Consider the following 13,436-nt stretch of genomic DNA (forward strand, 5'->3'; position numbering starts at 1 on the left):
TCTGCATGCATTCCATTTGAATCCAATTTCCTTTTATTACCTCTGCCCAGGTCAGGGATGAATGGCTGTCAGATTCGCAGTGGAATAAAAAGAAAGGGAAAAAAAAAAAAAAAAGCCTCTTCCTGAGGCAGCTAGTTTCAATTCAAACAGACACATGGCTAATCTGCATATGTGAAGGTCACAGAAATCCAGAGGAAGAGGTTAGGACTAGAACAGGCTGGTGAAAAGAAATAAATAGGAAAACTGATGAAAGCGAAAGCGCACGGTTTGTGGCTCAGCGACTGATAACGGGAAAGTTACTGCACAAAGACGCATCGTGTATGAGTATCCTGGACAAACAGCAGGAGATCATTTATAAGGAAATTGGACAAAATTAGGATTTGTTATAAGAAGTTCAAATAAAGAAATAAGCTGAAGAAAAAAAAAAAAAGGTTTATCACAGACTAAATGATGGACAGAAAAGCCAAAGCGTGAGCAAAGGACCTTTTGAGTATTTAGATCTTTCAAAAGGAGTCTAATACATCCCACAGCCCAGATTAATTGGAGATAATATAGTGCTCTCTGCTGGATGTTGTGAAAATATAGACACTAAAATAAAGGACGAAATATAAATTATATGTTTCGGTTTGCCCATCATGGATTAAAACCAGAGAGTCACCGAATTAAAATGAAATATACTGTTTGTTGTTACATTGTCACTTGTGCAATTCTCTTACCAGTCCTCTCTACCTACTATTCATACATACACAGTGTGTGCATATATATTATGGGTGTAGAGAATGGGGGCAGCACAGCATAAGGTCATACTAGTTCACGATGAGTCAAAGATATGGTAATTGCTATATTTGTATGGGTCCCAGCTAATGTGCTTTGCTGCTTCATTCTAAAGCCCCCACATACAGTACATTAAACTGATAGGCTTGGCCTACTGCCTATTGGGCCCTCCGGACAACTGATTATCAGGGAACTTAAGGATCCAGCATGTGCTATTTTGGACTGCTGATCCTTTTGTTCTCCCCTGCCACCAGACATGTCCTCTTAGAACAAGCGCTCTTGGGGAGTGGAGATGGCTGGCTGCCAAACGACTAGCCTAAGGCGGGCTTTGCACATTGCAACATCGCAAGCCGATGCTGCGATGTCGCACGCGATAGTCCCCGCCCCCGTCGCAGGTACGATATCGTGTGATAGCTGGCGTAGCGAAAATTATCGCTACGCCAGCTTCACATGCACTCACCTGTCCTGCGACCGTCGCTCTGGCCGGTGAACCGCCTCCTTCCTAAGGGGGCGGGTCGTGCAACGTCATAGCGACGTCACACGGCAGGTGGCCAATAGCGGCGGAGGGGTGGAGATGAGCAGGATGTAAACATCTCGCTCACATCCTTCCTTCCATAGAGCCGCCGGCGGCAGGTAAGGTGAAGTTCCTCGCTTCTGCGGCGTAACACACAGCGATGTGTGCTGCCACAGGAACGAGGAACAGCATCGTACCATCGCTGCAGCAAAATTATGGAAAAGTCGGAGCTTGCAACGATGATACGATAACGACGCTTTTGCGCTCGTTTATCGTATCATCTAGCATTTACACACTACGACATCGCAAGTGACGCCGGATGTGCGTCACTTTCGATTTGACCCCACCGACATCGCACCTGCGAAGTCGTAGTGTGCAAAGTCGCCCTAAGTATCGCTCAGCCAACAGCCATCTCATTTGTTTGACAGGCCTGACGGGATAGTCCACTATTCCGACCACCCCTTCTCAATCACACTGTTCCCTTTGTATAAAACAGCACCAGCTAAGCTCACCTCTGGTACAGGCGCCACTCTAGAGAGGTTAGCACCTGCTGTCCTGGGGCTCACGTGACATTCTTAATTAAGATAAACCCTGCAGCTAATCAACAACCACTTCATTCTCCTCCCCCACGGCCAGATCAGACATCTGGATGAAGTGAGAGCTGTGACTCAGATTTGTCAAAAGGAGGAGAGTGAAACAGACACTGATTATGTCACGTGAGCCAATGCTGAGATCGCTGGAAAAGTTCCTGCACCAAAAAGGGGGTAAAAATTATTTTATAACGGAGGACCATAGTGATTGAGAGGGTGGGTTGTCAGAGTTGCGGACAACCCATTTAAGGCTCAGTTAGCCTTCTCAGTGCAAGCGACTATGAATAACATGGCAAGCCACATGGGTGACTAGTTGCTCCATCCAATTCCCTCTTTTGGCTATCTTTGGCAATGCCATAGACTTACAATGGAGTGTTAAGGCTGCTATTTACACGCTGCGATCTCGCTAGCGAGATCGCTAACGAGCGTACCCGCCCCATCGTTTGTGCGTCATGGGCAAATCGCTGCCCGTGGCGCACAAAATTGTGCGGACCCGCCACACTACTTACCTGCCTAGCGACGTCGCTGTGACCAATGAACCGCCTCCTTTCTAAGGGGGCGGTTTGTGCGGCGTCACAGCGACGTCACTAAGTGGGCGCCCAATAGAAACGGAGGGGCGGAGATGAGCGGGACGTAACATCCCGCCCATCTCCTTCCTTCCTCATTGCCGGCGGCCGCAGGTAAGGAGATGTTTGTCGTTCCTGCTGTGTCATACATAGCAATGTGTGCTGCCGCAGGAACAACAAACAACATCGTACACGCAGCAGCAACGATAATTGGTAATGGACCCCCATGTCACTGATTAGCGCTTTTGAACGTTTTTGCGACGATTCAAAATCGCTCATAGGTGTCACATGCAACGACATCGCTAAAGCGACCAGACGTGCGTCAAAAAGTCCGTGATGTCCGTGTAACGCAGCCTTTAGGCTGTATGAGAGGCCAGAAGCTCAATACTTTTAGGGGAGAGTTCATTCCTACATACACAGCTGGGTGGAGTATGGAGAATTAAATATTTAGTTGGAATCTTATGAAATCAGACTATAAAGAGGCCCCATTGGCAACTAAAGCACTCCTATTACAGCTCCTGAATAAAGGGTGCCTAAAAGGCTGTGGGAGTCCTTTTTTATGCTTTTATAGAACTATGGATCAAATGGTCAAAATGCACCACTATTCTACTTAGAATTTCTAATACCAAAATTAAAAATAAAAAAAATGCAGTCACCCACATACCACCATGGTAGACAGCAATAATTTAATTGCACAATCTATAAATGAATCTGGTCTACCAAGAATTAGATAAGGATCTGTAGACAACTGACCTGCTTATGGGAAATGTAAGTAGCTTTATATTCCTGAAAACAGGAGAATAGTTACAAATATCTCATTTGTATATACACATTTAAGTCATCTAAAGGATTTTGATATATAAATGTATTGATCTGTACATTTATTCTAGGAATATAAATAATATAGTCTCATGCACCATATTATGGATGTGTAAGTATGCCTGTAGCCTGGGCCACCAAAAGCCAAAGCTTGCCTACTGACTCCATGCACATAAAGATGCTGTTTGTGATATGATTTGGTATGTATGAATGTATGTATTTACACACATTTATATTTTTGTATTTTCAATAGATTCTCAAATAAAAATGTTCCGATGCATAAGAAAATATTTACAGAAATACAAAACCAATTAGGTTGCTTTAACCTTGGACATTTTTCCTTGCTCTACCCTTAAGTTTAAAAAAAAAAAAAAGCACGAAAATTTAACAATGCACTGAAAGAATAATCACAACAGCAGATGAAGACAGATACAAAAAGAAGTCCAATTTAGATACAGAGAAAAAAAAATATAGAAACAAATATACAAAGGGGAAAGGATATGCAAAAAGCATAAGGGTCACACGTGCATAGAAACTGTATGAGAGATATATGCAAGTTTAAAAATCAGTGAAAATATAGCACAGGAATGAAAATGAACTTACACTGCGCAAACGGGGGGGGGGACCACACACTAGGCCTGAGAGATACAGAGCAGAATGTAACAATATGAAGAAAAGAAAGAAACATAAGAAAACAGCAATGTAAAAGGTCTCAAAATGGAAAACACAAACAAGGAAAAGAAGCATGGAAAGTACTCGGCAAAAAGAGTGGTAGATGCTGAAGATACAGGTCACATACTGCACGGAGATACTGAGCTTTCTACAAAGCAGCATAATGTACATATAAAGGCAAAAAGAAAAGGCTTAGCAACCACAGGCATTTTCATTGTATCTCGAGTCATAGCTCCAGACAAACATGAAGTTGATACATTCTACATTGTCACAGTCAATAAAACAAGCCAAATAAATATGCTGGATTACAGTAGTGCTTAAATGAAATAGGGCTTATTCAAATATCATACTATTTGTTCACATAAGGCAGTTTTTAGGATTTCAAAAGAGAGAAGCATTAGGGTATATAAACCCAAAAGTGTTGGATTGCAGGACAGCATGCAGTGTTATACAGTGCTGCACTTTTAATAAGCTCCACCTGTGCTTGCTGCCAAACTGCGTCAATCCTCTGTAAAAATGTGTGGCAAGCTCAAGGAAAGGACATGGCCTACGAAAGTGAACCCATCGTGAATTGTGATGAGCAAGCACTGCCATGCTCTGTACTCTTTAAGAGCAGCTGACTGCTCAGATGGGCACAAAGCAGGCACCCAAGTATAATGACAGTCAATAGGGAACTTTTCCAGGAAAGCTTAAAAAAAAAAAATAAAAAAATGCTCAAGTTCCCCATTGACTTCTATTATACTCGGGTGCTCGAGTCGCTTCCAATTGCTCGTTACGAGTACAGACCACAGTAGTGCCTGCTCATCACTAGTTGTTACAAGTACCGAGCATGGTAGTGCTCGCTCATCACTAGTCGCAACAAGTACAGAGGACCCAGGCATGGTAGTGCCCGCTCATCACTAGTCGTGAATGCAGACACAAAAATAGAAAAATCATAAAAATACTGACATATTTCATATACAATTTCATCAAGATTAGAATCAATTAACGGGTCAGAAAGTGTGTGAAAAATCTAAAATATCCACATCAATGATCATTCTAGAACACTGGACAGGAAGAAATAACTTAATTGGTCTTGAATGCTGCAAAAAAAAAAAAAAAATTAACCCCAAAACCGAAAGACTTGAAGGAGAGCTTTTTAGAGCTTTCTACTTTGGGCTCAAGTTCTGTTTTTTATTAAAAGTATACGGAAAAAAAACGGCCGTAAGGAACACTTCACATCTATGAACTGCTGCAGTGACCAGGTGTAGGAAGAACTGCAGATCTGCTAGGCCTTCATTATGTAGGTTACACGGGATAACTAGAACACACACGTACGCATCTTATACAAACCATACCAAAACACCAACATTAGAAGGCACAGATGATCATCAAACAACCCTACTCATTTGTTTGATTATATGAACAGTAGAAAACTACACCATCACCAAAATAAGAGAACATACCCTAAAAGTACAGAGCTTCTTCATATATTCCACTACAATATTGATACAAATATATGGGACTATAGGATTTTATTATTTTTTTAAACCTTTATCTTCTGTAAAGTCCAGATACATACGATATGCAAATATGTATTTAAAAGATAAATCCTTCCCTACATAGTAAAGTGCAGTCATTTTATAGCAGGTTACAAGTCCAAATAACTGGAAATCTGATCGACGTATAAATGTATATTGTGATCAATAGAGTTCCATGAAGACAAGCAGCCAGCCCCGAATACTCTCCAATAATGATGATCAATGCCAGGCTGCACAACATATCCAGACACATACATGGCCTTTCTATGCAATCAACACTCATTGGTGTAGAAACGCATGTGATGCTCAAATTAGCATGGTCTAAAAATTCAGTTTTTCTTGTCCGCAAGGGTATAACCAATTAAAAGTGGAAAAAAAAAACTAAAGTTTGCAAAACAAAATCGACATGAAAATATGCTGGAAAACAAGTTATCAGCAAAGAGGGTTAATCCTGCTGCTCCCTTCATCCACACACATTGATTGCAAGTAAACAAATACAAATATTACCCCCAATCACAGAGTGAAAGAGCAAATTATCCCGATTGAATAAATATGCAGATTATTAGAACACCAGGCTCTACCCCATGATAAATTAAAAAAATAAAACCCAAAAAACTAATTAATCCCTAGTCAATTCTTAAAGGGAACCTGTCAGGTGCAATATGCACCCAGAACCATGAGCAGTTCTGGGTGTATATTGCTAATCCCTGCCTAACTGTCCCTGTATACACTAGCACAGATAAAGTGATCTTTAGAAAAAATATTTATAAAGATCTTTTATCGTATGCTAATTAGCACATGGACTAGCCCCAATAGTATTATATCCCTCGACTAGTCCGCCCTCTTAGCATGTTAGTACACCCCTGTGGGCGTACTAATTAGCTATTCAATTCTGAATGCCTGGCACTTCCGGTCACGCGCAGTATGAAGCCGGGTGTATGCGTCCCGGCTTGAGAGGTCTACTGCGCATGACCGGTAGTGCGAACACAGGTACGCGCGTCACCGCTGGTGATGCTGAATTACATAGCATGTTAGTAGACCCCTGTGAGCGTACTAACATGCTAAGAGCGCGGACTAGTCGGGGGATATAACGCCCTTGGGACTAGTCACTATGCTCATTAGCATAAGTTAAAAGGTCTTTGAAGAAAATATTTCTAAAGTTCTTTTCATCTATGCTAGCGTATACAGGGACGGTTAGGCAGGGATTAGCAATATTCACCCAGAACTGCTCATGGTCCTGGGTGCATATTGGACCTGACAGGTTCCCTTTAAGAAATATAAACCATTTTGCCAAAATGTGAAGAATAACTTATAGATGAATGGGGTGAAGTAAAGGATCCCTACAGGTCTGCCTCCTCACCACCCCACGGCTCTGCCTCCATACAGTCCCATACAGCCCCCCATGGCTCTGCCTCCATACAGTCCCATACAGCCCCCCATGGCTCTGCCTCCATACAGTCCCATACAGCCCCCCATGGCTCTGCCTCCATACAGTCCCATACAGCCCCCCATGGCTCTGCCTCCATACAGTCCCATACAGCCCCCCATGGCTCTGCCTCCATACAGTCCCATACAGCCCCCCATGGCTCTGCCTCCATACAGTCCCATACAGCCCCCCATGGCTCTGCCTCCATACAGTCCCATACAGCCCCCCATGGCTCTGCCTCCATACAGTCCCATACAGCCCCCCATGGCTCTGCCTCCATACAGTCCCATACAGCCCCCCATGGCTCTGCCTCCATACAGTCCCATACAGCCCCCCATGGCTCTGCCTCCATACAGTCCCATACAGCCCCCCATGGCTCTGCCTCCATACAGTCCCATACAGCCCCCCATGGCTCTGCCTCCATACAGTCCCATACAGCCCCCCATGGCTCTGCCTCCATACAGTCCCATACAGCCCCCCATGGCTCTGCCTCCATACAGTCCCATACAGCCCCCCATGGCTCTGCCTCCATACAGTCCCATACAGCCCCCCATGGCTCTGCCTCCATACAGTCCCATACAGCCCCCCATGGCTCTGCCTCCATACAGTCCCATACAGCCCCCCATGGCTCTGCCTCCATACAGTCCCATACAGCCCCCCATGGCTCTGCCTCCATACAGTCCCATACAGCCCCCCATGGCTCTGCCTCCATACAGTCCCATACAGCCCCCTGCTCTGCCTCCATACAGTCCCATACAGCCCCCTGCTCTGCCTCCATACAGTCCCATACAGCCCCCTGCTCTGCCTCCATACAGTCCCATACAGCCCCCTGCTCTGCCTCCATACAGTCCCATACAGCCCCCTGCTCTGCCTCCATACAGTCCCATACAGCCCCCTGCTCTGCCTCCATACAGTCCCATACAGCCCCCCACGCTCTGCCTCCATACAGTCCCATACAGCCCCCCACGCTCTGCCTCCATACAGTCCCATACAGCCCCCCACGCTCTGCCTCCATACAGCCCCCCACGCTCTGCCTCCATACAGTCACATACAGCCCCCCACGCTCTGCCTCCATACAGTCACATACAGCCCCCCACGCTCTGCCTCCATACAGTCACATACAGCCCCCCACGCTCTGCCTCCATACAGTCACATACAGCCCCCTGCTCTGCCTCCATACAGTCACATACAGCCCCCTGCTCTGCCTCCATACAGTCACATACAGCCCCCTGCTCTGCCTCCATACAGTCACATACAGCCCCCTGCTCTGCCTCCAGTCCCATACAGCCCCCTGCTCTGCCTCCATACAGTCCCATACAGCCCCCTGCTCTGCCTCCATACAGTCCCATACAGCCCCCTGCTCTGCCTCTATACAGTCCCATACAGCCCCCTGCTCTGCCTCCATACAGTCACATACAGCCCCCTGCTCTGCCTCCAGTCCCATACAGCCCCCTGCTCTGCCTCCATACAGTCACATACAGCCCCCTGCTCTGCCTCCATACAGTCACATACAGCCCCCTGCTTTGTCTCCATACAGTCACATACAGCCCCCTGCTTTGTCTCCATACAGTCACATACAGCCCCCTGCTCTGCCTCCATACAGTCACATACAGCCCCCCACGCTCTGCCTCCATACAGTCACATACAGCCCCCCACGCTCTGCCTCCATACAGTCACATACAGCCCCCCACGCTCTGCCTCCATACAGTCACATACAGCCCCCTGCTCTGCCACCATACAGTCACATACAGCCCCCCCATGCTCTTCCTCCATACAGTCACATACAGCCCCCTGCTCTGCCTCTATACAGTCCCATACAGCCCCCTGCTCTGCCTCCATACAGTCACATACAGCCCCCTGCTCTGCCTCCAGTCCCATACAGCCCCCTGCTCTGCCTCCATACAGTCACATACAGCCCCCTGCTCTGCCTCCATACAGTCACATACAGCCCCCTGCTCTGCCTCCATACAGTCACATACAGCCCCCTGCTCTGTCTCCATACAGTCACATACAGCCCCCCACGCTCTGCCTCCATACAGTCACATACAGCCCCCCACGCTCTGCCTCCATACAGTCACATACAGCCCCCCACGCTCTGCCTCCATACAGTCACATACAGCCCCCTGCTCTGCCTCCATACAGTCACATACAGCCCCCTGCTCTGCCTCCATACAGTCACATACAGCCCCCTGCTCTGCCTCCATACAGTCACATACAGCCCCCTGCTCTGCCTCCAGTCCCATACAGCCCCCTGCTCTGCCTCCATACAGTCACATACAGCCCCCTGCTCTGCCTCCATACAGTCCCATACAGCCCCCCCATGCTCTTCCTCCATACAGTCCCATACAGCCCCCTGCTCTGCCTCCATACAGTCACATACAGCCCCCTGCTCTGCCTCCATACAGTCACATACAGCCCCCTGCTCTGCCTCCATACAGTCACATACAGCCCCCTGCTCTGCCTCCATACAGTCATATACAGCCCCCTGCTCTGCCTCCATACAGTCATATACAGCCCCCTGCTCTGCCTCCATACAGTCACATACAGCCCCCTGCTCTGCCTCCATACAGTCACATACAGCCCCCCCTGCTCTGCCTCCATACAGTCACATACAGCCCCCTGCTCTGCCTCCATACAGTCACATACAGCCCCCTGCTCTGCCTCCATACAGTCACATACAGCCCCCCACGCTCTGCCTCCATACAGTCACATACAGCCCCCCACGCTCTGCCTCCATACAGTCACATACAGCCCCCCACGCTCTGCCTCCATACAGTCACATACAGCCCCCCACGCTCTGCCTCCATACAGTCACATACAGCCCCCTGCTCTGCCTCCATACAGTCACATACAGCCCCCTGCTCTGCCTCCATACAGTCACATACAGCCCCCTGCTCTGCCTCCATACAGTCACATACAGCCCCCTGCTCTGCCTCCATACAGTCACATACAGCCCCCTGCTCTGCCTCCATACAGTCATATACAGCCCCCTGCTCTGCCTCCATACAGTCATATACAGCCCCCTGCTCTGCCTCCATACAGTCATATACAGCCCCCTGCTCTGCCTCCATACAGTCATATACAGCCCCCTGCTCTGCCTCCATACAGTCACATACAGCCCCCCCTGCTCTGCCTCCATACAGTCACATACAGCCCCCTGCTCTGCCTCCATACAGTCACATACAGCCCCCTGCTCTGCCTCCATACAGTCACATACAGCCCCCCACGCTCTGCCTCCATACAGTCACATACAGCCCCCTGCTCTGCCTCCATACAGTCACATACAGCCCCCTGCTCTGCCTCCATACAGTCACATACAGCCCCCCATGGCTCTGCCTCCATACAGTCACATACAGCCCCCTGCTCTGCCTCCATACAGTCACATACAGCCCCCTGCTCTGCCACCAGTCAGTTTGGGCATTCCCTATGGCAGCGCTGTGACCGTGGCAGCAGACAGAGCCGCCCTGCTATTATTATTTGTGACTGTTCTGTTCAGCAATTCTATTTACATCAGCGCAGCTAAATGCCCAATGGTGAGAGGGGAGCCAATCAGATGGCAGATTAGATGTCACTCCGAGGCAGCTGTCTGGAGACTATTACAGCCAGTTTACCTCCACAATTCAAATTCCAAACCTTGCAGAGGAGATGAAGCCAGTGTAGAGTCAGGGAGCAGCACCGCTCTGATCCGGCGCCACAAGCCCCCCGAACCCCCCAAAAGGGACATCACTGCACTGCTGCACAAGGATAAGCCAGCCTATATACTCCATTATCCAGAATCCTCACATACAGGCCACAGTGTGAACGAGGCGCAGCCATCTCTGCCGCCAACACAGTCAGGACTCCATCTTAATACAGGGCTTACACAGCAAGTGACTGGCAACAAAGAAACCTCTGAGCCGATTTATTAGTCAATATGTGACAATTCTGCATCAACAAATAATCCAGTGACTAGGCAGGGCTGGGGGATGGGGTTATGTAACGTGCCCAGCAGAAATAGCCTGCACAATGCAGCCCCAGCATACAGGCACTGCAGGGGTACAGGCATCTCACTCAGGGCCAGGGATTAAGGTGGAGGGGGTCTTCTCCCCCAGCAGCACAGACATGGCTGCAGCCCCTTAGAAGGGATAAGTGCTGGGACCCCCCAATACTGGCTTCAGTTACCTGGGATCTGCTGATGGCTTGTCCAGTGCCGCCAGGGCTGAGAGATGGGTGACTTCTTTGTTGTGCTCCCCAGGCTGCTCCATACTGGGACCCCATGTCTTTGCTCATGGCCCCTGGCTGCCCCCCTTGGGTGCTTCCAGCCTGTTGGGGGGCACTGTAGTCCGTGTAGCTTCCTCCATAACTCCTCATCATCGGGCTGGGGGATGTCAAGAGCTGGTTTAGGGTCGGGGTGGCCCCTGAAGGGTGCTGGCTCTGTCCCTGATAGCGGTGGAAGCCCCCTGTACTGGAAGCACTGGGGGTTTTGGCATGGCTGGCAGCCCTCTCCCCTAGCATCATGCTGTTATTGGGGGTGCTGGTCTGCCTTGGGGAGCTCAGGACCCCATATGCATAGCCCCCCGCCCCTCCTGCAGCAGTGGCCCTGCTGTATCCCTGGTAGTGGTCATACTGGCTGCTGCCATAACCATCTTGGGAGTTCTGGATGGGGTCCATGCTGCTGCTGGGGGCCACAGATCCAGAGTGCATCATGCCCATACCCGGGCTTTGTTGTCTGCCATGTTGATCAAAGCAAGGCCCTGCTCTGTTTGCTGATGCACTGCCATAATAATTATTAAACTCAGCTGAGGAGGAGGAAGAAGAGGACGATGATGAAGAGGAGGATGATCCAATGTTGTTATTATTGCTCCCTTGCCCTCCTGGCAGCATGGCATGCTCGTAGCGGCTGCCCATGGGCTCTCCGGCCATCATCTTGCCCTGCAGCTCGTCCTCGTCTCCTGGCTTGGCCGTCCTCCTGGGCTGGGGGTCGCCCTGCTCCTTGCCTGTGGCCGGGCTCTCTGCTCCCAGCACAGCCTGCTGACTGTCCATGTCGGACGCCTCGCTGCTGCTGCTGCCTCCTCCGGGGCTGCTGCCTTTATTCGGCAGTGCTGGCTGGTGGGGAGGGTGCTGCTGCAGATGCTGGGGTGCATGGTGATGGGCATGGTGATGGAGGGCACGATAATCCCCACTACTAGTGCTCTTCAACTTGTGATTGGGGACCCCAGTGGCCATGTCCAGGGGCTGATATTGGGGGGAGGCTGCCAGGCTCCGGCCATCCTTCAGCCCTGCATCGGAGCTGCTGTTGTTATTGTTCGTATTGTTACTAGATTGGGATAATGAGGTGGCATTGGCCATGGTGACTTCGTGGTGGTGATGGTGGTGGAGAAGTTGGTGGTGGTGCAGGAGGTTGTGGTGGTGCAGATGATCCACATTCTCGCCCGCAGCGGCCCCTGTGCCCCCCGGGTTCAGGTCCTGACTCAGCCCAGGGAGGGTCGGAGCTTTCCCCTTGTTGTTGGCATTGGTGGTCGGAGCAGCGGCTGAAACCACTTGCGCTGCCATGATCATTGCAACATGTCAGTCAGACAGAAGTCCACAGTGTGCAGGAAGAAGCAAATCACAGCCGCAGATTCCACGGAGAACGATCGTGTCCCGCTCAGTGCACGCTCGTCCGGGTGCTCGCTTCATATACGCGGATCTCAGGACTCCATGGTGAAACTTTCCCACAGCCCGGATCCAGCTACGCGCACAGCTGCAGCGATGTGGCCCAGCATGGCTTGTGAGCAGATCGAGCGACCATTAGCCACTTCTTTCTGATTACAGGGCACATGGAAAACCCGGACTGGATCCTGCCTCTCTCCAGCAGCTGAAGCTGGGACCATCGGGCGCCCCAGTCCAAGAAGCCAATAGGAAGCCGTGCCCTGGTGCCAGCCTCAGCCTGCCCTCGTCCCAAACCCACTCCTGCCCCGGGGCAGCTGCTGGGACCTACAATGGGGTGAAGCTGGGCTCCTGCTCCCCTCTCCCCACCCCCTCCCGAACCAGGGAAACAACAGGAGGAGGAGTGGCTGCAGTCTGCAAGAGGAGCAGGCTTGTGGAGGGAGGGGGAGCTCCGCTTAACCCCCCGTGTGCCGGCGCTGACGAGACTCCACTGCATCAGTGCAGCTCTGTCCTTCATACAGGACTATGCCAGGGGCTCGTGGAGTAAATGTGTGCCACTGTGCTTCCCTTGGCATTCCACACTCACTTCAGAGTGGATTTCCACACTAGTCTTTCATGAGTTGTTTTTTTTTCTTCCATAAAGCAATACAATGTTTTTGCTTTTTACAGTTCCAATGGTGGAAACAGTACATGAACCCCACAATGTCCTCCCCGGATTGTCAGATACTGCACTTCTCACATAGTCAGAAATAAGGGGTTAACACGGATTGTATCAGTTCTGTTTAGAAGTATATCGTTAATTATTAGGATTAATTATAAGAAGCGGGGAAGGCAGACATTTTAGACTACATTTCACTGCCAGAAGCCAGAATATTATTCGCCATCATTTCCACAGCATGTATGCGCCTTTTTCTGGTACAATATGTC

The 13,436-nt window shown here is 49.6% G+C and overlaps 1 protein-coding gene across 8 annotated transcripts in view; it reads right to left on the reverse strand.

Annotated features, from left to right (window-relative positions):
* ARID1B (AT-rich interaction domain 1B) overlaps positions 1–12,897 on the reverse strand; it is a 572,492-nt gene extending 559,595 nt beyond the window's left edge. For all 8 annotated transcript variants that reach the window (XM_075339668.1, XM_075339666.1, XM_075339669.1 and 5 more), the window contains exon 1: positions 11,043–12,897. In XM_075339668.1, the coding sequence (XP_075195783.1) occupies positions 11,043–12,419 (1,377 nt within the window). In that variant the 5' untranslated portion in view covers positions 12,420–12,897. The remainder of the gene's footprint in view (positions 1–11,042) is intronic.
* Positions 12,898–13,436: the final 539 nt, after the last annotated feature.

Source organism: Anomaloglossus baeobatrachus, chromosome 3 (genome assembly GCF_048569485.1).
Source record: "Anomaloglossus baeobatrachus isolate aAnoBae1 chromosome 3, aAnoBae1.hap1, whole genome shotgun sequence".
NCBI classification, from domain to species: Eukaryota; Metazoa; Chordata; class Amphibia; order Anura; family Aromobatidae; genus Anomaloglossus; species Anomaloglossus baeobatrachus.